This window comes from Salvelinus namaycush, chromosome 2 (assembly GCF_016432855.1).
Source record: "Salvelinus namaycush isolate Seneca chromosome 2, SaNama_1.0, whole genome shotgun sequence".
NCBI classification, from domain to species: domain Eukaryota; kingdom Metazoa; phylum Chordata; class Actinopteri; order Salmoniformes; family Salmonidae; genus Salvelinus; species Salvelinus namaycush.
The window spans coordinates 45,570,742-45,597,481 of NC_052308.1; the positions used below are offsets into that span (position 1 = coordinate 45,570,742).

The 26,740-nt window shown below is 39.1% G+C and overlaps 1 protein-coding gene and 1 pseudogene across 1 annotated transcript; both read right to left on the reverse strand.

Annotated features, from left to right (window-relative positions):
* Nucleotides 1–867: 867 nt before the first annotated feature.
* On the reverse strand, nt 868–8,189 carry LOC120021899 (annotated as a pseudogene).
* Nucleotides 8,190–14,752: 6,563 nt separating this feature from the next.
* Nucleotides 14,753–18,586, reverse strand: LOC120026248 (T-cell surface glycoprotein CD8 beta chain-like). The gene is made up of 6 exons (XM_038971071.1): nt 18,437–18,586; nt 17,005–17,364; nt 16,414–16,512; nt 16,158–16,244; nt 15,700–15,733; nt 14,753–15,316 (listed from the first exon to the last, which is right to left on the reverse strand). Exons 1-6 carry the CDS (start codon nt 18,483–18,485, stop codon nt 15,298–15,300), a joined length of 648 nt encoding a protein of 215 aa, XP_038826999.1. The 5' UTR covers nt 18,486–18,586; the 3' UTR covers nt 14,753–15,297.
* Between the last annotated feature and the right edge of the window lie 8,154 nt (nt 18,587–26,740).

Consider the following 26,740-nt stretch of genomic DNA (forward strand, 5'->3'; position numbering starts at 1 on the left):
GCCTTTACAGTTACGAGAACACTCACATTTCACATACACACTGTGTTACAATCATTCGAGTATTCCAAAAATATTGCTTTCTTCCAAATATACAAAACTGAATAGTATGGGGAAGAATTCCAACAATTTGAGGCATAAAATGTTAAATTAGTTTTATGGAGGTTTCACTGCAGAGCTTGTGTCTTTGGTAATATTTACAGAACACGGAAGTCAGAAAGTGAAAAGCATCTTAATACATCATTATAAACTTAGTTTTAATCAATACATCTCCATTTATTAGAGTAATGACATGAATCATATTCACAAAGCTGCCATAAAGCCAGTATGTTGATGAAATGAAGAGAGTGAGAATTAGGCTATTTCAACTAGATACATGGTGTTACAGTTAAAATGTATCAAATATAATCAATTGAATGGTTCATAGCAAAGAGACGTTGCACCATCTTCTTTCCCTCTTTCTCAGTGGAAATCATTGTCTGTCAGAAGAAAAGACAAGGAACAGCCGTGTCATAAGCATCACTAACAACATTGTGAATGTCAGGTCGAAGTTTCAATCTGTTCAATATTTTTTTTAGGTAGTTGTTTTGGTCTGTCTAGTTTTTTCCCCCAGCAGTAATTGTAATTACTTTACTATAAACACTGACCAATAATATTCCATAAAATATAATACTATGCAAAATCATATTTCAACTAACCAATATGTTATTTTTGTGTTCTTGTGTAGCTTGTACATGCTGCTTTTACTATGCCTGATGCTTTTACTATCCTACACTAAAACACACCGCTCAATTTAAAACATAAAGGAATATTTAGATGGTTGTGGAATACTTTTTGTGGAGAGTTTACTCATTGTGTACTTGTTGAAGATTAGACTAGTCTGTTGTTGGCTATAGGATGTTGTTTGCCTGGTGCTCCCATTCTCGGCCTGAGTACAAGAGAAAAACATAAGAGAAGCTTGTCTTTCTAACTACAAACTCTGTTAGGTCGTTTAGGGGAGAAAACTCCCAAAGGTGTGCACCTTGTGTGCGTTTACTATGAAAGCAGTCTCCGCTAAAGCGGGAACATTGCCTTTAAATTTATGTCACTCTGTAAAGCTGAATTTCCGCGATGCAGATTTAATAGTCTTAACAGTCTGGTCCATAATTATTGGCACTCTTGATAAAGATGAGCAAAAAATATTATAATTTCTGATCTGTTTGCCATAGTAAATAGGGAAAACTTACTTTGTTTTGTAATAATGTGGGCATACAAATAATTGTAACATTTAAAAATAAATATGGCCTCCTGTGTGGTGCAAGGCACTGCATCGTAGTTGCCAGCTGTGCCATTAGAGATCCTGGTTCGAGTCCAGGCTCTGTCGCAGCCGGCTTGGGAAATCAAAAACAGCTTGGGAAATTCCAGAAAATGATGTCTGGCTTTAGAAGCTTCTGGTAGACTAATTGACATAATTTGAGTCAATTGGAGGTGTACCTGTGGATGTATTTCAAGGCCTACCTTCAAACTCTGCCTCTTTGCTTGACATCATGGGAAAATCAAAAGAAATCAGCCAAGACCTCAGAAAAAAAAATGGTAGACCTCCACAAGTCTGGTTCATCCTTGGGAGCAATTTCCAAACGCCTGAAGGTACCACGTTCATCTGTACAAACAATAGTACGCAAGTATAAACACCATGGGACCACGCAGCCGTCATACCGCTCAGGAAGGAGACGCGTTCTGTCTCCTAGAGATGAACGTACTTTGGTGAGAAAAGTGCAAATCAATCCCAGAACAACAGCAAAGGACCTTGTGAAGATGCTGGAGGAAACCGGTACAAAAGTATCTATATCCACAGTAAAACAAGTCCTATATCGACATAACCTGAAAGGCCGCCCAGCAAGGAAGAAGCCACTGCTCCAAAACCGCAATAAAAAAGCCCGACTACGTTTTGCAACTGCACATGGGGACAAAGATCGTACTTTTTGGAGAAATATCCTCCGGTCTGATGAAACAAAAATAGAACTGTTTGGCCATAATGAGCATCGTTATGTTTGGCGGAAAAAGGGGGAGGCTTGCAAGCTGAAGAACACCATCCCAACCGTGAAGCACGGGGGTGGCAGCATCATGTTGTGGGGGTGCTTTGCTGCAGGAGGGGCTGGTGCACTTCACAAAATAGATGGCTTCATGAGGGAGGAACATTATGTGGATATATTGAAGCAACATCTCAAGACATCAGTCAGGAAGTTAAAGCTTGGGTCTTCCAAATGGACAATGACCCCAAGCATACTTCCAAAGTTGTGGCAAAATGGCTTAAGGACAACAAAGTCAAGGTATTGGAGTGGCCATCACAAAGCCCTAACCTCAATCCTATAGAAGATTTGAAAAAGCGTGTGCGAGCAAGGAGGCCTACAAACCTGACTCAGTTACACCAGCTCTGTCAGGAGGAATGGGACAAAATTCACCCAACATATTGTGGGAAGCTTGTGGAAGGCTACCCACAACATTTGACCCAAGTCAAACAATTTAAAGGCAATGCTACCAAACACTAATTGTGTGTATGTAAACTTCTGACCCACTGGGAATGTGATGAAATAATTAAAAGCTGAAATAAATAATTCTCTCTACTATTATTCTGACATTTCACATTCTTAAAATAAAGTGGTGATCCTAACTGACATAAGACAGGATATTTTTACTAAGATTAAATGTCAGGAATTGTGAAAAACTGAGTTTAAATGTATTTGGCTAAGGTGTATGTAAACTTCCGACTTCAACTGTAATTACTATGGCACACATATACAGTCAGGTCCGAAATTATTGACAACCTTGATAAAGATTATCAAAAATGACTGTATAAAATATATGATTCAAATACTGAGCTATATTGTATGCCACATTTGTATTTTAAATGTTTTGTAAAAAAAATGTTTAGTAAAAAAATTTAAATGGGAAAGTATTGTATTATAAACCCTGGGTTTATAGTATATTATTTTATACTACTAAAATTGCACAGAGAAATAGATTTTGTTGAACAAGTTAAAAAAGGTAGGGGTCAAAATTATTGAAACTTATTGCGAGGATAACGACATTGGGATTGGAGAACACATTTGGAGGGATCTTAGACCATTCATCCATACAGAATCCTTCCAGATCCTTGATATCCTTCGTCTGCATTTCTGGACTGCCCTTTTCAATTCAAACCACAGGTTTTCAATGGGGTTCAAGCCCAGAGACCGAGATGGCCATTGCAAAATGTTGATTCTGTGGTCAATTAACATTTTCTTTGTGGATTTTGATTACTGCTTGGGGTTATTGTCTTGCTAGAAGATAACCTGCGGCCAAGTGTCAGCCTTCTGGCAGAAGCCACCAGGTTTTTGGCTAAAATGTCCTGGTACTTGGTAAAGTTCATGATGCCGTTGACCTCAACAAGGGCCCCAGGACCAGTGAAGGCAAAATAGCCCCATAACATCAAAAATCCACCACCATATTTTACTGTATGTATGAAGCATATGCTTCTGTTTTGATATTCTATTTCCATCAACTAGGTTCAATGCTCTTGTTTTGCTTGGTGGGCAAGGGTGTTTCATGTGAGCGTATATACTGTAAGTGGGTGTTTCGTAAATACATGAGGGTATGAGTGGGTGTACACATATGCAGGACTCACGATTGCAGTGGCATATGGGGATGAAGAGGAGGAGGAAGAGGAAGCCACAGCCAGCAGCAAATGGGCCCAAATGATCAGATCACAGGATGCACTAGGGTCCATCTTTCCCACTGCAAAAGCACAAGTCAAACAGGGAACACATTTTTGTTCAACCACATTGGATAATGGCAAATACCCAGTCTGTGTAATTTTGGTTATCCAAAACAACCCTATCAATGATGATTAGAATAATGTTGATGATGAAGCAAAACTTGGCAGTTGTAGATCTGGTTACCTCTATGCCTGTGGTCATTTGTGGCGTTGTCGTGGTTGTTTTAAGTGGAGTGAGGTGTCAAGTGAGGTGTGTTAGCATGGATAACTTGCAGACCGTTTAAAACGTATTTAGGCTATAGCTTTGGCTACAATAAACCTCTGATTGAAAAACCCTTGTTGCCATTGTTGTCTAAAACTGGATTATTCCGATCAAATTAATGTAATGTAGCCTAGCTAGTTTACTCACCTGGCACAGCAAGTCAAGTTACTTCACCAAATACTTGCGCATTACTGTTGATTGATGCACAGCTGTAGACCACACTATCTCGGACCTTTTTGAAAGCCTTCAATATCAAGACGTCTTTGTTTATCTGGTCCCCACTGAAGACTTAGGTGTCAAAAAAGTATGTGCTTTTCTTAATTCTTGGAATTTAACGATGCGATAAACTCCATTCCAGCGTTGTCCTTCACTCAAAACCAAATCACCATGTTGCCCCTATGTTTCGGTCTCTATCCCTTTTCTCTGTTAGAGAACTCAGTTCGAGAGTTTTTGATAGCGTTTGTGAAAATAATTGAGATTCAACAAATAAATACATACATTATTTCTTATTTAAAGATGTATTTTTAAAAAGGAAATGACTGAAACGTGATCAATTATACAACTGGGTTACAAGCTTATAGCCTAAAACCATTTTGTTCACAATAAGACAGTCTAGAGACAAACCTACAACACAAATGAATGTACGCTTCACATCGAAATTTAAATAGCATTAGACAATGTTATTTATTACAATGGTATTGTTTGTTCCAATAAAATTTGCCTATTTAGTCAGTTTACTGCATGCATGCCAAGAACGTTGTGCATATAGGCCTCCCTAGGCTAATTGTATTTCAGATTGAAAAAGCTAAAACATTATATATAGCCACACTTATGAACTAGGCCTATTAGAGTGCATGTATTCTGGCGACGTGGAAATCCATCGATTACTTTTGTTTAAACTATCCGCCCTACATTGAAGGGAATAAACTCCATAGGCTATACCATGCTTACATTGACAAAAGAACCGTGAAACAAGTGTCTGCATCCACTTTTGGACCAGTTTCACGTATTTTGGCACAGCAATACTTTCAAGATCTCCATCATGGTATGTACAGTAGAACCCGGTATGATGAGGAGCTCAAAACGACCTTAAACCCCGCCCCAAGTCATTTTTTATCACTGTTAAATCGAATCATTTGCAGGAGTCATTGCAGGTGGTCTGTAAAGGCTGCTCAAGCAGAGCTCGCCAATCCGCGCTGCGCCTCCCAACAGGCTGGCGGCTTTGTGCACAAATTGCACGCGGTCTGTGCGCTCACCCACAGCACAATGTGGCGACAAAAAACGAGGTAAAGACTAGGCCAAATACGAATACGAGTCAAACTTTCAACGAAGGGGGAATGAATGTAAAACAAGAAATACTATTACCGAGCCTTGAGACTATTTGTTTTCAAATAATGTTAACAAAAAAATATATATTTTATTTATTTGTAGTATTACTATTATATTTGCAACACAATGTACTTATCATGTAGAACGCCTATATCATGTCCAAACTAGGCAAAATAGGCCTATATTTCACGAATCTACAGCCTAAATCAGTGCATGGTGTCAAAGTTTAATAGATAGCCTAGACTTTAACAGATTAGACATCTGAAATAACCCTGAAAGAGTTTCACAGCCATAGATCCTGAAAACGTTTGAACATAAACTGCCACCTGGGTGTCTGAAAATAGTTTAGCATAGGCTGTTTTAAAACAATTCTTCTTATTATTTTTTGAAGAAAAAACTGCTGCAGATGTACAGGAAGGAGACAATATTGCGAAAGACTTCTGAGAAGATTCAGAGAAGGCTATTTCATTTGTCGAGGATTCTCAAGAATTTTGTAAGCATCTGGTCAATAAATTGTAGGTCGAATTTTATGTTATTGACACGATTTGACATACTGTAAGATAATGTTCAAATACATTTTTTTTTTTTTTTAAGGGTGAGGCTCTGCTTATACGATTAGTTAGGGTTCCTCGCTTGTGCAAATACAATAACATTGAATCGAAATTAATTTGGATAACTTTTGGATCAATTTTGATAACAATCTGACACTATAAAGCTCATAAATTACAAGGCCTATGCATGAAAGATAGTGATGTGAATACATGTTTGGTTATATCGCCCCCTAAATGCAAGAAATAGTTCACCAAAAGTAAAATCTAATTTTGCGAAAATAGGTTATATCCAACTAATTGGTTGCATCATTTTTAATCCCCCTATTCATTTATTTTTGTAAATGATTTACCAACCCTTCCCTGATTGCAGTAAACTAATAGACAACATTTACAGCTATTTTTACTCACACAGTGCACTCTAATCTTAATTTCAACCCTCAGATGTCCACAGACTAACCCTTCTTTCCCAGTACTCTACCATTTTACTATTTCCTTTTGCAATACTTCCTACTATTTTACTGTGATGTCTTACGAGGGTCGTGAATCTCTGTACTTGTACCATTTCTACCGAGATTGCCCTAAAAATAAATACTTTACCTAAGAATATAATCATATTTCCCATTGATTGGTCGTGTTATTTGTTCAAGATCTGCTAACAGTACTGTAGGTCCATCTGAACACAGACATTATGACTTAACAACCATTCCTGGACCTGACTCCAAGAGCGAGCCACTGAAGGACAGTACCAAAAGAGATGATCTGTTGATTCAGTTTCCTCGTGCTGTTCAATGTCACCTATATTGAGCATTATTTTTGTGGCGAGAATTTTATATAATAGTTTAAGTGAAAATAACGGATTGATGTGTCGATTGTTGTTTTGTATATACGTTCATAAACCCCTCAAAAATCTGTTCCTAACTATCTTGAATTTTATACGGCATAGTTGTCAAACCTCTCTACCTTCAGTGAAACTGCTACATTTTACGATTTACACTAGTCATTTTAAGCCATGCATGGTTTTTCACTGAAGGCAGACAAACCCATGCATTCCTTTTTCTTTTGAGTAATTACTTCTTCCATTTTCGTGGCAGAGCTGCGTGAGTTGGAAATACTTTTGTATTGAGAACACATCTCCATACACATTTGATAATTGCTTGTGTGACAATTTTGCCGTCCTTATTTACAATGTCATTCATAAACATGATACCTTCCTTATAACTTTTTTTCAAAGAAAATTGTTCTTTCCTCTATCAGTACATTGGAGTGTTTTATTTGCTGTAATATTTCTTCTGCCTCTTCTGGAGGATGAAATTGGAATTGTACCCAACTCTGTATGGTTTCATTTAAAAAGGAGGATACTTTAAACAGGGTTTCATTGTCAATCCACCGGAAATGGTTGGTTTTAATCTGTATTACGGTAAAAAAAAAAAAAAAAAAACGTTTTGAAAATTAGATGCGTCTCTCTTAGTAGCCTGCTGGAAACCAGGTTTGGATTTAGATATAATTTCGGTATAATGGAAGCTTTAAGAGACAGGTTTAATGCCTTAATATTTAATAGTTTTAACCCTCCAAACTCATTCCACTGGGCACACACTGGTTGAATCAACGTTGTTTCCACGTTGAACCAACGTGGAATAGACGTTGAATTGATATATCTGCCCAATGGGATGTTCCTTATATAAATATGTCCGTTTAACTTTAGCCTACTTCGATTGATGATTCAAGTCGAGGAAATGAGAATGACTGCACCTGTTGTATCGATGACTCAGTGGGGAGGATTTGAGGAGGATGAAGGTCAAAATGAGCAAGAAACCCCGCCTGCAGAACCCAATGTTTTGAGACATTTACATTTTTCAAAAGGCAACTCAATTGTAGTCTAGACTCATTGTAGCCTCATGTATCCACTTCATTTATCACCTTTTACGCATATCAACATGGGTAGGCTATTGCGCTACAGTCTCACCAGCCCTATACAGGCTATTATAATAATTTCTTGCCTAATTGTTGGCGTAGGCGAATGTGTCGCCCACATTATATTAGAAGTTTGGCCACACTCTCAAAACGTTGCCAAGGACATGACAGTTTCAGCTGGACAGCGCCAATGACTGGTCTGTTCTACTCTCCTACTGGTCTGTTCTTCTCTTCTACTGGTCTGTTCCAGAAAATCCGCTGTCCTTTCTCCTAACACCTTTGTGCTTATTTGTTTCTCTTCAGTTAGCTAAGATATGTAAAAAGAAGCTTCTGTACATTCGATGGAAAGAGTCCTGACTCAAAGACAGACTTACCGGAAGAATGTAGGCTTCAGAAACCAACTCATGCGATCAGCCAAGTGACATCACCTGTGGCGCAACGCTGTAGCCTATACATCCTGTAAAAGTGTGGAAACATGACTTTAGCATCAATACATACAGTGCATTCCGAAAGTATTCAGACCCCTTGACTTTTTCCACATTTTGTTGTGTTACAGCCTTATTCTAAAATGGACGAAGAAAAAACAATCCTCATCAATCTACACACAATACCCCATAATGACAAACTGAAAACAGGTTTTTGACATTTTTGCAAATTTATTACAAATTAAAAACAGAAACGCCTTATTTACATAAGTATTCAGACTTTTTGCTATGAGACTCGAAATTGAACTCAGGTGTATTCTGTTTCCATTGATCATCCTTGAGATGTTTCTACGACTTGATTGGAGTCCACCTGTGGTACATTCAATTGATTGGACGTGATTTGGAAAGGCACACACCTGTCTATATAAGGTCCTACAGTTGACAATGCATGTCAGAGCAAAAACCAAACCATGAGGTCGAAGGAATTGAGCAATCAAGCAATCGGGGCAGAATGGCCTTGGTCAGGGAGGTGACCAAGAACCCGATGGTCACTCTGACAGAGCTCCAGAGTTCCTCTGTGGAGATGAGAGAACTTTCCAGAAGGACAACCATCTCTGCAGCACTCTCTACCTTTATGGTAGAGAGGCCAGACAGAAGCCACTCCTCAGTAAAAGGCACATGACAGCCCTCTTGGAGTTTGCCAAAAGGCAACTAAAGGACTCTCAGACCATGATAAACAAGATTCTCTGGTCTGATTAAACCAATATTGAACACTTTGGCTTGAATGCCAAGGGTCACATCTGGAGGAAACCTGGCACCATCCCTACGGTGAAGCATGGTGGTGGCAGCATCATGCTGTGGGGATGTTTTTCAGCGGAAGGGACTGGGAGACTAGTCAGGATCGAGGGAAAGATGAACGGATTAAAGTACAGAGAGATCCTTGATGAAAACCTGCTCAGAGTGCTCAGGACCTCAGAATGGGGCGAAGGTTCACCTTCCAACAGGACAACGACCCTAAGCACACAGCCAAGACAACGCAGGAGTGGCTCGGTGAAAGTCTCTAAATGCCCTTGAGTGGCCTGGACTTGAACCCAATCGAAAATCTCTGGAGAGACCTGAACATAGCCGTGCAGCGACGCTCCCCATCCAACCTCACAGAGCTTGAGAGGATCTGCAGAGAAGAATGGGAGAAACTCCCCAAATACAGGTGTGCCACGCTTGTAGCGTCGTACCCAAGAAGACTCCAGGCTGTAATCGCTGCCAAAGGTGCTTCAATAAAGTATTGAGTAATGGGTCTGAATACTTATGTAAATGTATACATTTGCAACATTTTCTAAAAACCTGTTTTTAATTTGTCATTATGGGGTATTGTATGTCGATTAATGAGTGAAAAAAAATTATTGAATCCATTTTAGAATAAGGCTGTAATGTAACAAAATGTGGAAAAAGTCAAGGGGTCTGAATACTTTCCAAATGCATTGTATCTTCAATATGAAGCAATCTTCACTAGACCTGCAGCTGTGGGCGTAAAAACACATCCATTTGAGTTTCCATTTCAGAGATGAAGTGCTCCTCTCGTCTTGTTCATGTTGCAATAACAGCGTGTGTCAACTCATGCCCTTCCTTTACTTTGGAAAAGGAAAGAGCACTTTTACTTACTTTAGATTATACTATAGTAACCCAAATCTGAATGTCATGTTGTATGCCATTGCCTAATACTGAGTACTGAGACAATAACTCATAACCTTTTCAGTCAGCAGGGGGGATTGTGTTGGTGTGTTCTGCAGTTAGAAGGTGGGTGTCCAGGAAGAGCCAGTCAGACAGAAAGAGGGGCCCTGACAGTTAGCCAGTTTCCATTCCTCTGTATCGGCATTGACTCACCTAACCATCCATGGTGCTTTCTGTCTACCCCCACCTGGGCTTCCCTGTCTTAGTCACACCGAGGGCTCTCTGACCCCAAACACTGTGTGTGTATGTGGGGGGGAGGGATGACCGGGGGATGCCGGTGAGAAAGAGAGTTCCCTGAACATTTAGCACCAAGCACCACATTAGACAAATGGAGAGTGTGAGTAACGTGCCATTGACATGTAGTCAGAAGAAGACTCCCGTCATTGGAGATGCAACAAAAGCAGTATTAGGATAATTTCCCCTGCCCTTATAGGGGCACTATGGATTGTGGGAAGGGAAGAGATGGAGAAGCTTCAGTTGGGTGAACTCAGCGTACAGTAAGTAGCCATGGCTGACTAGACAAACAGACAGACAGATTTTAAATGCCTTATTTGAATCAACAAATCCCATTACAGTTGAGAAGGATTCAAGCAACTCAAAGGACACAGATATCTGGACACTTATGGACACAGAAAGCACCTCCTTCTCCAAAACAACTAAGCTGCCCATGACAGCTGACACGGAGCAGTAGCTTGCTATCTGCTTTGCCTTTGTCCTATGCAGGCCTACAAAAGGACACATACTTTTCAGCCTATGTACACACGTACATGCACCTACGCAAGTATACACTCGCAGATGTGTAACCCCCCAAAAAAGTATATGGAATTGGCTATTTTTAAGACAATAGGACAATTTGTAAGACAATAGGACAATATGTAAGACAATATGACTATTTGTAAAACAGCAGGACAGTGTGTAAGACAATAGGACAATGTGTAAGACAATAGGACAATGTGTAAAACAATAGGACAATGTGTAAAAAAAAATAGGACAATGTGTAAGACAATAGGACAATGTGTAAGACAATAGGGATCAAGTATATTATCAGTCCATTGTAAATGAACTAAGGCTACATTAGTTAAATACATTTTGCTAAGGGGTTTCTAATTGGGAATGCTGAAGCCAATGACGAGGCCTTTCAAGATGCAGATTTGAAATATTTCAACATAATTTATTCTCAGTTTAAACTGTCTGAGAGAGATATCTATTATCATGGTTGACATAGTTTCCGCTTTTTCTAAAGATTGATGTCTTAACTTTATGCGTTAAGTTTTGCTAATGCTTTGTCTGTGTTTGTTTAGGACAAAAATGTAAATGTAAACTGTATACAGCACTTCATTAAAATGTTTTGTCAAATGTTTTGTCAAATGCTTTGTCTAGCACTGTTGAATTAATCACTGTGTATAGTCAACTATATTTCAATGTTTCGTACAGTTCATAACCAGGCCATGGCCGAGTGATCATAAATGAAAAATGTTCGATAAAGTATTTGACCAAATATGCACAGGGACTGTGGTGTAGGCTATATGCACATTATAAGGGAAAAACCAAACAATGACAAATATAAATAAATGTGGTTCTTGCCATTGCTGTAGATTGCTCTTTGGTGTAACAATAGAAAACGTAACAGAAATGGATGTGCCCAAGTTTACTATTATGGCTACTGTCAGAAGGACAATCTACAACTGAGACTACAAATACTAAACATTATGAGACTAGATGAGCAACAATATCTTCAGCAATACTTACATAATATTTTGTGCAAAGGTTTAAACATATACTTTTTAAACTAAAATATAGTACTATTGTTTTTATCATAAAAAGCTATGTTTGGTTGTTTCATTTTCTCGTCAAATAAGAAGAAAGACCATAAAATTGTCATAGACTGTTTTCTCTGCTACCGAACGGGAAGCGGTACCGGAGTGCCAAGTCTAAGACCAAAATACTCCTTAACAGCTTCTACCCAAAGACATAAGACGGCTGAACAATTAATCAAATGGCCACCGGACTATTTACATTGACCCCCCCCCTCCATTTATTTTGTACACTGCTGCTACTCACTGTTTATTATCTATGTATAGTCACTTCACCGCTACCTACATGTACAAATTACCTCAACTAAACTGTACCCCCGCACACTGACTCGGTACCGGTACCCCCTGTATATAGCATTGTTATTTTATTGTGTTACTTTATATAATTTTTTTACTTTAGTTTATTAGGTAAATATTTTCTTAACTCTTCTTGAACTGCACTGTTGGTTAATGGCTTGTATAAGGAAGCATTTCACGGGAAGGTCTACACTTGTATTCGGCGCATGTGATAAATAAAGTTTGATTTGATTTGATATCTTTCAAAAACATAAAAGAGAAGAAGAATTTTAGGAGTACTATTGTTTTTTCATATAATCCTTATTACACATTACATTCATAGGCTAATGTGTGTTTGTTGAAGTGGAAATTTATAAAAGTGATATAAGTTATTTTTACTATGCTCATACAGATACCATATATTAAAACATAGGATTACTTTTCAATGATAGTTTTTACTGTATATGCTTCCGTAACAATCATTGATATATTTTTTCCCAAGTGATTACTATTCTTTGTATATATTTTTTATTCTAATACACGTTCAGTACATCTCTCTTTAGGATAACCAAATACCATTCCAGATAGATGTATTGGCTGTTGTGAACATGTGCACTAAATTGGAACATGTTGATATGTGCAGAGCAAGAAAATAGAATGCTTGATTTAGGGCAAGTGAAATGAGTAATGTTAATTTGATAGTACTGTTTCCACTGGTGTTTACCAGGACTGTAAAATAAAGTGTTTTCCTATGTATTTAATATAGTATCAATGGGTACTTTTGTTCTGTTACCTATGACAAAGAAACATTGTTTGTCAACTATAGGCTACCAAATACATAGTGATGCTTTTTTCAATTCATCTTTAAAAAAACAACGTGTAGGGTAACATGGGGTAACTAGTGCCATGTAAGATGCCTCGCGACAAACCATGTCCAAGTCATCGTAAAGTATAAAAAAGGACTGTGTAACTCAATTAATTTACTTGTAGATGATTTGGTAAATGCTAGTTTAGGCACCATTCACTTGCATTGGATTTCCGGGCGGGCAAGATGCTCCATTGGACGGGGGGCCAGTTACCCCCAACATTCTCACCTTAGATTTTACTGCTTTATTAAAAATTGATAAATATTTGTATCTCTAAACAAGTGGATTATTTATCTTTAGGCTCCCCTAATGGTATATACTGTATCTATACACAAGTTTATAGATCTAATTTAGTCAGATTATATATATAACTTTATCTAAATTATGAAATATTTTATACATTTACCTAAGAATTGTTTGTTAAAGTGACTTAAATGAGACAGATAACATTTTTAGTTGAACAAGAGTAGTGGCAACTGTTACGTTGGTAACAATGATTTGGGAGACAGGCGCAGGAATGCGTAATAAGGGTTTTTATTGTACCCAAATTACGGCGTGCCGTGTAAAGGCACGGGGACGAAGACCAAACAAACACTGTACAAAAAACAAAGGGTTGAAATCCAAACAAAAGAGCGAGGAGTACCTTGAATAATTAACATACGCGTACAATGATTAACACAAGGGGCGAGACCTGTAATCATCTGCGCAATCCACAATGGCACGAAAGCCAAAACACACAGCACAGGTACTCACACGCACCAACGGACATCGTAACAATAATAGACAGCACCATGGTGAACAAAGGGCACATATATACAAATACTAATCAGTCGGAATAGAGGACAGGTGTGTGTGATGAAAGTTCCGGAGGGATCCGTGACAGCAACCAGGGAATGTGTTGGGGGGGAAAATCGGTTACCCCAGGTGGCTAGTTACCCCATGTTACCCTAATTATTACAAAGTGATTCGATAAAAACTCTGTAAAATAAAGTGTAACAATGAACTGAAATTCTGTGTACTTTTCTGATGCCCACTTATCTTCCACCATCTCAACCACTGCAGTCAACTTTTCCCATTTGTTTTGTCATGACACAATATCAAATTAAATAAATAATATGAGACACAACACAATGAGAGGAGTTTTAATAAAGTTGAGGGTTTTATCATGTCTGACGACAGTGTTTTCTCTCACTTTTCCTCCCTCTCTCTCTTTCTGTCTCTGCCTGTGGCGGGCTCTGTGGTCGCTCTGTGGTTGTTTTGTTTCAGCGTCAAGAAGAGGGGCTCAAAGTTGAAAGAACAAAGAGAGAGAAAGAGTGATAGCATCTCAATGTGCACAGTGCTCTCTCTCCTCTCTCTTTCTCGTGCCCTCTCTTTCTGTCACACAGGAAAAGGTCTTGTTCACTCGCTGAGACCTGAAGAACCACGGAAGACAGATGTTTTTGCTGCAGGTGTGCATGCTGTTTCATACAAGGCTTATCGTTGTGTTTATTATATATATACACTAATATTGTGGTTGACATCAAGAAAGACAGCTTTTATATAATGTGTTACATGTCTCTGCTTTCTGTTCAATGCAATATGAAGTGTAATGGTGGAGCAGGCTTGATTATGTTTCTGTGTTTAAACGCACAGTCAGATTAAAAGTCTCCCACTCAACAGTTACACAAGGAAATCACACACACACACACACACACACACACACACACACACACACACACACACACACACACACACACACACACACACACACACACACACACACACACACACACACACACACACACACACACACACACACACACACACACACAACTCGCTCTGGTCCCTATGATAAGATGACAGTAAATGGACATGAAGTAATGAATGATAAAAAAACGATTTTATTCATTAACACATGATGCACACAGACAATGAACACATTAGGCTACTGAACCAGAATACAATGCTTCATATTGCTTTGACTCTATTGAAAGTACAGTTTTGCCAAATATCAATAGGCAAACCATGGTATTGTTGTTCCAGATGGGCAATGCATGGCAAACACAAAACAATAGATATACAGTATGGACGTATTTACAAATAATGTATTATATTTATCTATTAAAAGCTGCATTTGTAGTATACTAGCACATAAGAGAGTAATACTGGTTCATAAAAATGTATTCTGTTAAATACATCCACTTAATTAGAAAACCATAGCCAGAGGCATTAACAGTGTGGACAGCATCCTAAGAGTTTCCTTTTAGACAGTTGCATCTTCAGGTAAGTTCATTGCTGTAATGAACAAAGAATAGAAAAGTGACATGCTAATAAAACTGTCTTCAGATTCACTCGAATTGGATTCCTGGAAGGAGATCCAAGGGCACATACAGCACTGTCTCAGTCTGCAGTGTGGGCTCTCTGTCTTATTTCAATGGTCTTTTCCTGTGAGGCAGATACAAACAGTCAAAGAGAGTCAACTACACAGAAATGAATACAGGGACAAAGATTGTCTCAATTATAGAGAAAGTCAGATCGATCACAGAAAATGAGAGATTAGAAGCGTGACCAGGACCTGTATTCACAAAACATCTCAGAGTATAGGATCAGGTCCCCGCCGCCCATGGAATCGTACTCACTGTGATCTAAAAGGCTAAACTGATCCTACTCTGACGCTTTATGAATACAGGCTCAGATCAAAGAGTCAAAGAGTAAGTCACAGAGATCGATACAGAAGCAGTTAGAGATATTTTATTGTGTTGTGAGAAAAGGGGAGAGGAGGAGAAGATAAAAATCACAGGGTTGTGAAGTTTACACATGGAACTTACTTGGCAAACTGATGTCGACACTTTTTGGGTAGTCCTGCAACACACACACAAAATTCATTCAGAACAACAGCATACTAACGGTCATAAACATGAATATATTACCCATAGGAGCAGCAGGTATACTGATATCCCACACAGAATATATCAATTACGATGTTGTTGCTTACTCCCAAAATAATGCACTTTATTGTCTTTCCCTTGTCAAACGTGAAATGTTGCAGGTTAAAATGTTGTTTGTCCCTGGTCGGGCTTCATTTATAATTTGATATCTACGTAACTCAAGTTTTCCCGCAAATATTCCATTGACATCAATACACAGTTTACATCTCAAGTAAGGATTAGGCCCTGCGTGAGCAGTGTCTTTGACAATTGACAATACTAATTACAAACAGCACTGGAGCTGGGTGGTTCTGCTATATTGCTTCACCGGCAGGTAAGCAAGGCGAAAAGACACTCACGGCTGAAGTAGTACAGTGTGTAGATCAAAGCCACAGCCAGGGTGAGGAGTACTCCGACCAACGGCCACAGAACTTTGGAGCCACAGCCTGGAACCCAATTCAATACACTGTTACAATGTTTTAGCAGCTTGTAACACAACATACAACCAGTTGTAACATAACTAGATATACAAAAAGTAACCTGAAACACATTCAACTTGTTACGCAGACAACAAACAACTTATTAGACAGACTTGTTAAAAGTTATGAACCTCACCTTCTGGGGTTTGATAGTTCCTTTTGGTGCAGCGGCCGGTTGGGATTCCAGCGGGCTTGGGCTTGGGCTTTGTGAGAGGGGTTAATGTTGGGCGAGTTTCTGGTGGGACACAAAAATAGACAACGTACGAGACACACTGTGAGAGAAACAAAATAAACAAAACATAATGGAGAGATTTGGACAGATGAAGAAGCTTAAGGATGGTAACTCAAGAGACAGATCTGCAACTGGCGCAAGGGAAACTTCTAATTGCTTTTATTTTCTACAACAAGGCTGAATTCCGCACTGACGTTCTGACTTCACAATATTTGGTCATGAATTCCAACCCAGCTCTGAAGGGACACGAAGCGAAATCTGAATCAAAGGTTGAACTGTTTCGGAAGAACATGGAAAATCAGGAAACTGCTGTGTTCTCGGGTCATTCTAAATATAATACGGCAGATGTGAGTGAGTGCGTTCCACAGTTGTGTAACTTGTTCTAGGAGGGAAATGTAGGAATTCTGGATTCATTCAGGAAATCTTCTCATCTCTAATCAGTCATATGAAGAATGGGAAGCGTCAGTGCCGTGCAGAGTAATGGCTTCCTCTCACCTCCGGGTCTGAGAAGAACTCCTGGCCTCCACAACTCGTTCTCTTTCTGGTTCTGGAGTATACAGGAGTACAACCCTGCGTCCTCTGCCTTTATTTGAGTGATGCGCAGTGTGAAAGCCACCTTGCTCCCCATGTCCCTTTTACTGGCCTTGAACCGGTGTTCATCCACCCCGGGTCCGTAGAAATACCGGTCAGCATTGTTGAGGCTGAAAAGGAACTGGAAGCCGGAGCTGTTGTGGTGTGTGCGGAACCAAAAGACTGTCTGGCAGGAGCGGCTGGAACACTCACAGGTGAGGACCTCTGTGTCGTCGATAGTGGGGTAGCGGACGAAGTGGGACTCGGTTGGTGTCAGGCTGTACACTGGAAAAGGAGAAGTGAATGGGGGTTTAGTTTGGCTGGACAAACTGTCGCCACATCAAAGAAGACAAACAATACTGATGGAATAAGGTCCTATTGTCATTTGTGCATGCTGGACAGAGATCACAATGATAAGAAGACATGACGGATGTCCGTAACACTGGTATGCTCTTACAATATTTTTACCTGACAATTTTTTTTTTACAGGATTGAAACATTGTTTGCTTGTGCTTCACTGTAAATAAATGATTGTGCTTTTCAACAGTGTTATTGAAACCGGTTTATTTACGACAGGTACACTTCACCAGAAATACATCAAGCGAGACAGAATGAGATAAAGGGTCGAGATTGTTCCATCTAAAATGAAGCAAAAAACTTGAAGTGGTGGAGGGATACAGACACAAACACTGTGTTCAAACCAATAATTTTGCAAGAATGGAAATGTTAAAGTATGGCACCTTGGAACCATGACTTGTAGCAACACAACAGAAAGGTTAGAAGAGAGACTTATCTATAAAGGTGACATTCTGAGGCAAACGTTGCGCGAGACAATGCTGAACTGTTTCGCTTCGCTTCTTTACATGCAATGCATCAGATAAATATGTATACATATCTCAACTTCAGAGCTCTCGTTTGGATTTAAGAAGAGCTAGTGGTTGTCTTTGAATATCAGTCATGTTTTGGAGATATGACAATTATTGAAGGTCTGTGCATTTTTGGCTCCGGCCTACTGTTTTTCGTTGACGTTTATCCGATCATCACTAAAACAACATATCACTCAAATCACCAAAATATTTTAAAGGACTTCATAGAAAGAAAACACGGGGGCCTCATCCAAACTCCTTTAACTCTCTTAACATTTCCTGGTGTGAAACCTTCTAGCAAAAATACACAAGTCTAGACAGAAATAACAACCGTCGGCAAAAATGGAATGAAAAGTAAATAACAATAACGCATACACTTAACATTCTGACTCTCACTAGTTGTCAAGGTAGGCCTCACGCTGTTCCTGAGACCTGAACAGAGACCTGAACTGACCTTGACCGTAGGTAGAGAGAATATTGGTGTCCTTTACCTGTTTTCCACAAGCACACCATTGTCCATACCAGTGCCAACGGGGTCATCTTGAGTGGTCGCGTATTTGTGATGCGTGTCGTCTCGAGGGTTAGCTGAGGGTCGGCAAAAGTGCTTTCTTTTCCCTTTCTGCATCTGTCAGAGAACAGGGGAGCAACTGAACTAACATGGCCAAGTGTCGCCTGGGTAACACCCCTACGTGACAACACACAGCCACGCAACAGGCCTATCAGAGAGCGAGACACACACACACGCGTATAATGAAGAGAGGAGATGATGTTCAATGTATATCTAATGGCAATATGTCAGAAGTTTTCCCCATATAAGAAAGACGCTTCATATCCTCTTGTTGATTGCTCAGAAGGCTTTGTCTGTCATTTGTCACAGTACCATACACTATTGATAATAGTGTATGATTCAGTCATGTAATACACAAAATAAAAAACACATAAACCTTTGAAGTTTGTATACATTAACACTTTTTACTCCTAATTCAAAATGTTTATTGCGGTATGCTGTAGAAGTGCCCAGACACTTTTATAATCATTTCACTTGGTTTTAAGAAACTTACCCCACCAGCTGTAACCCTCATCAGGAATATACTGCTATTACTTTGATTTAAAGGGAATGCTACACAAAGACGTATCTATTCAGAATAAAGTAACGCTCGTGGGCCAACCGAACGTGAACAGTTCCATAATATCAACAATTACTTTTCCCAACCGATGGACATTAGAACCATTGGCATAGAAATTTCAGTCAGGGTCGGCAGTATTTACAATCTGTAATAATAGTGCTGGTCTACAATATTTTTGTACTACAGTGCCTTTGGAAAGTATTCAGGCCCCTTGACTTTTCCCACACTTTGTTAGGTTACAGCCTTATTTTAATTTTTTTATGAAAAAGTTTATTTATTCCCCTCATCAAACTACACACAGTACCCCATAATGACAAAACAATTGTTGCTAATTTAAAAAATGTTAACGTAAATATTACATTTACATAAGTATTCAGACCCTTTTCTTTGTTGAAGCACCTTTGGCGGCGATTACAACCTCGAGTCTTCTTGGGTAGGACGCTACAAGCTTGGCCCACCTGTATTTGGGGAGTTTCTCCTATTCTTCTCTGCAGATCCTCTCAAGCTCTGTTAGGTTGCATGGGGAGCGTTGCTGCACAGCTATTTTCAGGTCTCTCCAGATATGTTCGATCGGGTTCAAGTCTGGGCTCTGGCTGGGCCACTCAAGGACATTCAGAGACTTGTCCGGAAGCCACTCCTGCATTGTCTTGGCTGTGTGCTTAGGGTCATTGTCCTGTTGGAAGGTGGACCTTCGCCACAATCTGAGGTCATGAGCAGGTTTTCATCAAGAATCTCTCTGTACTTTGCTCCGTTCATCTTTGCCTTCGATCCTGACTAGTCTCCCAGTCCCTGCCGCTGAAAAACATTCCCACAGCATGATGCTGCCACCACGATGCTTCACTGTAGGGATTGTGCCAGGTTTCTTCCAGATGTGACCATTGGCATTCAAGCCAAAGAATCTTGTTTCTCATGGTCTGAGAGTCTTTAGGTGCCTTTTGGCAAACTCCAAGCGGTCTGTCATGTGCCTTTTACTGAGGAGTGGCTTCTGTCTGGCCTCTCTACCATAAAGGCCTGATTGGTGGAGTGCTGCAGAGATGGTTGTCCTTCTGGAAGGTTGTCCCATCTCCACAGAGGAACTCTAGAGCTCTGTCAGAGTGACCATGGGGTTCTTGGTCACCTCCCTGACCAAGGCCCTTCTCCACCGATTGCTCAGTTTGGCCAGGCAGCCAGCTCTAGGAAGAGTCTTGGTGGTTCCAAACTTCTTCCACTTAAGAATGACAGAGGTCACTGTGTTCTTGGGGACCTTCAATGCTGTAGAAATGTTTTGGTACCCTTTCCCAGATCTGTGCCATGACACAATCCTGTCTCGGAGCTCTACAGACAATTCCTTCGACCTTTTGGCTTAGCTTTTGCTCTGGCATGCACTGTTACCTGTGTGACCTTATATAGACAGGTTTGTGCCTTTCCAAATCATGTCCAATCAATTTAATTTACCACAGGTGGACTCAAGTTGTTGAAACGTTAGGATTATCAATGGAAACAGGATGCACATGATCTCAATTTCGCGTTTCATAGGAGAGGGTCTGAATACTTATGAAAATAAGGTTGTTTTTTTATTTTGTATAAACTTGCCAATAAAAACTTGTTTTTGCTTTGTCATTATGGGTTATTGTGTGTAGATTGTTGAGGAAAATGTTTAAATTAATACATTTTAGCATAAAGCTGTAACGTAACAAAATGTGGAAAAAGTCAAGGGGTCTGAATACTTTCTGAATGAACTGTATATGGAATTGTTTTATACCAATACATTTTTAAACGAAGGCCAAGTTTTTTTTCTGGTGTGACTAGTTTGCACAATTACCAAGTCTCACCTCTCCTAACCCCTCTGCCCAGGTGTGTGACCTAGCCCAGCTGCAGCCGCACTGAGTACTGGAGCACGGCTGCAGATCAAGCTACCTTAACTCCAGTTCATGTCAAAGAAATACAAAACCAACCAACAATGAAGCTCAATGAGTACTTCTGTAATTGCTGAATCTGATAAATACCTGAAAATGTAATTTTATCTGTCAATAGAATTCTACTGAGTCTTGACAATTTCCACAAAGCATGAACCTTACCACTGTGAGATGTAGTGAAGCAGCTTTGAGGTCACCTTTCCTACAATAAAAGTTATGAGTAAACTTAGAAGTAGCCTATTTTTCATATTAAAATATTCTATTTCCCAGCAAATATTGTAGCTCACATTTACTTGTTCACAACCTTACAGCAAGATTTTCAATGTTGTGGATACGTTTTTAACGTTGGTTCTCATGAACAAATATATTTACCACCACTCACTGACAACACACATGTGATCCTGCTTTCGTGTTTTGTTCACGTACATTATCTTATATAGTCTTTATGCCTGCCTTTATATGGGCACCCTGAGAGACGCACACAGCACACTAAGGGATACAATTCAATAGAATATGGAACGATCCGCAAAATTGGTTCATTTTCTAATTTTAAATTTCCAAAAGATTTCCTTTCAGTAAGAACATTACATCAGATACAGTGAGCTACAAAAGTATTAGGACAGTGATATTTTATTTTGGCTCTGTACTCCAGCACTTTGGATTTGAAATTATACAATGGCTATGAGGTTAAAGTGCAGACTGGCAGCTTTAATTTGAGGGTATTTTTATCCATACCTGGCGAACCGTTTAGAAATTACAGCACTTTTGTACATAGTCCCCCCATTTTAGGGGATCAATAGGTATTGGGACAAATTCCCTTATATGTATATTACAGTAGTCAAAAGTTAAGTATTTATTTAGTCCCATATTCACAGCACGCAATGACTACATCAAGCTTGTGAATCTACAAATTCATTGGATGCATTTGCTGTTTGTTTTGGTTATGTTTCAGATAATTTTGTGCCCAATAGAAATGAATGGTAAATAATGTAGTGTCCTTTTGGAGTCCCTTTTATTGTAAATAAGAATATGTTTCTAAACACTTCTACATTAATGTGGATGCTACCATGATTACGGATAGTCCTGAATGAATTATGATGAGTGAGAAAGTTACAGACGCACAAAGATCCCAACCCCAAGATATGCTAACCTCTCACCATTACAATAACAGTGAAGATTATCTATGCATAGTCACTTCACCCCCACCTACATGTACAAATTACCTCAACTAACCTGCACCCCCGCACACTGACTCGGTACCCCCTGTATATAGCCTCGTTATAGTTAGTGTTACTATTTATTATTACTTTTTATTTTAGTCTACTTGGTAAATAATTTCTTAACTCTTCTTGAACTGCACTGTTGGTTAAGGGCTTGTAAGTAAGCATTTCACAGTAAAGTCTACACTTGTTGTATTCGGCACATGTGACAAATAAAGTTTGATTTGATTAGCATGTCTTGAGGGTATGATATTTGTGCGTCTTGAGGGAATGATATAAACTTTCTCTCTGATCATTATTCACAATTCATTCAGGACTATCGGTAATCATGGTAGCATCCAGGTTAATGTAGAAGTGTTTAGAAACATATTCTATTCTTATTTACAACAAAAGTGACTCCAAAATGACACAATACATTATTTACCCTTTATCTCTATTGGGCTTAAAATAATCTGAAACACAACCAAAACAAACAGCAATTGCATCCATCAAGTTTGTAGTGTCACAGACTTGATGTAATCATTGAGTGCTAGGAATATGGGACCAAAAACTAAACGTACAGCCTACTTTAATACACATAAGTGAATTTGTCCCAATATTTTTGGTCCCCTAAAATGGGGGGACTTTGTACAAAAAGTGCTGCATTTTCCAGACGCTCACCCGATATGGATGAAAATACCCTCAAATTAAAGCTGACTGTCTGCACTTTAACCTCATAGTCATTGCATAATTTCAAATCCAAAGTGCTGGAATACAGAGCCAAAACAACAACAAATGTGTCAGTCCTGATACTTCTGGAGCTCCCTGTATACATAGCAGGGTGATGAAGATATTCAGTTGGGATCATGCAAAGTTAACCTGTACTACAATGCAGTAAAAAAAAGTGCTTAAAAGTCAATGTATCTGAACATTTCAGAAATGCATTTCATTAAAAAGGTTTTTGTTATATAAATTGCTAATGAACTTGGCATTTAGCATCATCCTGCGAGAGAGTTTGTCATATTAAGGGAAAGTTCACCCAAATTAAAAGTTATGAAAAAATATGACAGCAATCCATGCTTTGGTCTATTTACCAGGCCACTGTTTCCAAATGCTTAATCTAAAGCAAGTCAATGATATTGATATTAGCATTTTATATTCTTCATGTCCAAGTCATCTATAAGTAACTTAACTGAAGCGTGAAAAATGCTCGTATCGGTACCATTGACTTGCATTGGATTTGTGCCACAAATGCTAAAAGGTTAGCATTTGGAAACAGGTCAGGTAAACAAAACCAAAGCATGGATTACTGTCATACCTTGTCCAAAGACTGCTTACAGGGTAACAAAATACATTTGGTAATTTGGGTGAACACTCCCTTTAACAATGTACCTTGCTGCAGTAAAGCAAAGGCATTCTGAAATTGTAAGCTGTTAATGCCTAACTAAAACTGTATGGAGCTTGGTTTTTTAGAGTGTGTGTGTGTGTGGGGGCTGAGGGGTATAGGGGGAGAAACATGGCCTAGGTGGGGGTCGTATAAGAGGAGGATGTGGGCACGGCGCAGCTCTACGGGGGTCGAGGGTTTGAGAGAGACAAGGAACCAAACCACAGGATTCTTTGAAAACAGGAGATCTCAGAGGGCTTCAGAGCATCTCTCTACGCGCCTCAGAACAGTCAAGCCTTTGTTGGGCTCTCGAGTCGCAAAGCTGACAATCGAGAAATATTTACTCTCATGTCTGTTCAGGAACACAGTGTAGGAGATCTAAGAATGTTCAAGCATTATTTCCCATCTGTATGTTTTGTATTATTGTTTGCAAAAAAAGTAATTCAAAAACATGGAACATCAGAATCTTGATAACAATGATCCAATAGACATTGTTCAAATATACACCAGATGTAACTGCTGTATATAAACTGTCATTCATTCTACAATAAACCATAGCAAGCCAAGTGTCCTCATTTCTACCACTTGCACCTGTTTGACCCAACACAGACACATTGCATTTTCTGTAGAACATTGTTCTAGAGATCCTCACTCCCTTCGAAAATATCTACCGGTATGTAGATAGAGGTATCAGGCAACCTCAACATTCAATCAGAGATTTGTTTTATTTCCTCCTACAGCTAATGTTATTACACTGAAAGTAACACAGTCCTACCGCATTGTTGCTAACTAATAGTAAAGTCATTTCAGCCCTAATTCCTAAGAACCTGATATATTTTATAGCCAACATAACAGATATGCATTCTAATTTACAATCTAGAAAAGTACATTTCTTGAAGACGTGTGTGCTTGCTCATCTTAGTATTTTTCATGGTAGTGAGAGGCTCCGAGACTGCAGAGTTGGATTGATCGACTGCTGCCCCCCTGTGGTAAATCTTGGCCCAAGCATAGAAGAGGTGAGATCTCCTTTTTCCTTTTTGTTTGAACAAAAAGCACTCTTATTCTTTTCTCTTTCATGAGATACAGACAGTTGTTTTGTGTGATCTCTTGTCTTGACAATGAAAACCACATGATCATTTTACTAAATGGCATTGGTTGAGATCAAATATGGCAAACAAAAATCATATGTTTAATTTAATTTAAAATAGGTTGTCAAAATTGGCTCAACAGACCTGTTGAGCTGCCTGTTAAAGGGTTACCCCCAAGACATGCTAACCTCCCCTGTAATTGGTAATGGTGAGAGGTTAGCGTGTCTTGGTGTATGATCTTTGACCCTCTAACTTTCACTCTCATTATTCACAATTCATTCAGGATTATCTGTAATCATGGTAGCATCCACAATGTAGAAGTGTTTAGAAACATATTCTATTCTTATTTACAATAACAGTGACTCCAAAATGACACAACACCTTATTTACCATTCATTTATTTTGGGCACAAAACAAACTGCAAATGCATCCAACAAGTTTGTAGAGTCACAAGCTTGATGTAGTAATTGCATGCTAGGAATATGGGACCAAATACTAAACTTTTGACTAATTTATTTATAAGAATCTTTAGGGGTGTCAATAATCTTGACCACCTTTGAGGAAGAAAAAAATATATTACTTGTTAAACAAAATCTTTGAGCAATTACATTAGTATAAAATAGTATAATTTCCCAATTTTTTTTAGCATAAGAATATAGCTCAGTATTTGAATAATTTTTTTAATAGTCATTATTGCTCATGTTTATCAAGGGTGTCAAATTTTAGACCCAACTTTACATTGGATTTTTAAAAAGTCATCAACCAGTAATGTTATCATCAAATTTCAACCAGTGTTGTAAACATTGAAATTAGGGTAAAACTTCAACTTAAATATATTAAGACCTAATCTACCATAGACAAATAATAGTATACCTAGCATTGTGTTGAAATGATGGTGTCCTTTGGGCAATTCAGATGTCAATGTAGCCTACATTTACTTTCACATAAGTAAGTTACTTTCAAATCAAATAAAAAATGTATTTGTCACGTGCGCCGAATACAACAGGTGTAGACCTTACAGTGAAATGCTTACTTACACGCCCTTAACCAACAATGCAGTTTCAAGCAAGTTAAACATTTAAAATAAAAGTAACAAATAATTAAAGAGCAGCAGTAAAAATAACAGTAGCGAGGCTATATATAGGGGGTGACGGTACAGAGTCAATGTGAGGGAGCAGCGGTTAGTCGAGGTAACTGAGGTAATATGTACATGTAGGTAGAGTTAAAGTGACTATGCATAGATAATAAACAGAGAGTATCAGCAGCGTAAAAGAGGTGGGGCAATGCAAATACTATTCAATGTTATTTAGGTAGTCTACACAAAATAGTATGGAAGCTGATCACCATCTACATGTGTTGCCATGATGGCTCAGCTGAAACATATACGGCTTGTTTTCAAAGCTAAGCAGGGTACATTGAGGTGGGCATCTGGATGGTAGACTTGTTCTCACTAAAGTCCATTACCCCTCATGTACCAATAGGAGTCACTGTTCAGGCAGGAATTGTAAGAATGTGGCTTCACATCTTACATCAATCAAATGTATTTATAAAGCCCTTTTTACATCAGCTGATGTCACAAAGTGCTCTACAGAAACCCAGCCTAAAACCCCAAACAGCAAGCAATGCAGGTGTAGAAGCACAGTGACTAGGAGAAACTCCCTTGAAAGGCTGAAACCTAGAGAGGAACCAGGCTATGAGGGGTGGCCAGTCCTCTTCTGGCTGTGCCAGGTGGAGATTATAACAGAACAAGGCCAAGATGTTCAAATGTTCATAGATGACCAGCAGGGTCAGATGATAATAACAGTGGTTGTAGAGGGTGCAACAGGTCAGCACCTCTGGAGTAAATGTCAGTTGGCTTTTCATAGCCGATCATTCAGAGTATCTCTACCGCACCTGCGGTCTTTGGAGAGTTGAAAACAGCAGGTCTGGGACAAGGTAGCACATCCGGTGAACAAGTCAGGGTTCCATAGCCGCAGGCGGAACAGCTGATACTGGAGCAGCAGCACGAACAGGGGGACTGGGGACAGCAAGGAGTCATCAGGCCAGGTAGTCCTGAGGCATGGTCCTAGGGCTTAGGTCCTCAGAGAGAAAGAATTAGAGAG

Excerpts from the sequence above, each read along its gene's own strand:
- LOC120026248 (XM_038971071.1), bottom strand. The coding sequence starts at position 18,485 with ATGACCCCGTTGGCACTGGTATGGACAATGGTGTGCTTGTGGAAAACA. Across the intron at positions 17,365-18,436 it reads GGTGTGCTTGTGGAAAACAG|TGTACAGCCTGACACCAACC; the intron begins GTAAAGGACACC and ends CTCCTTTTCCAG. Across the intron at positions 16,513-17,004 it reads AGTTCTTCTCAGACCCGGAG|AAACTCGCCCAACATTAACC; the intron begins GTGAGAGGAAGC and ends GTGTCCCACCAG.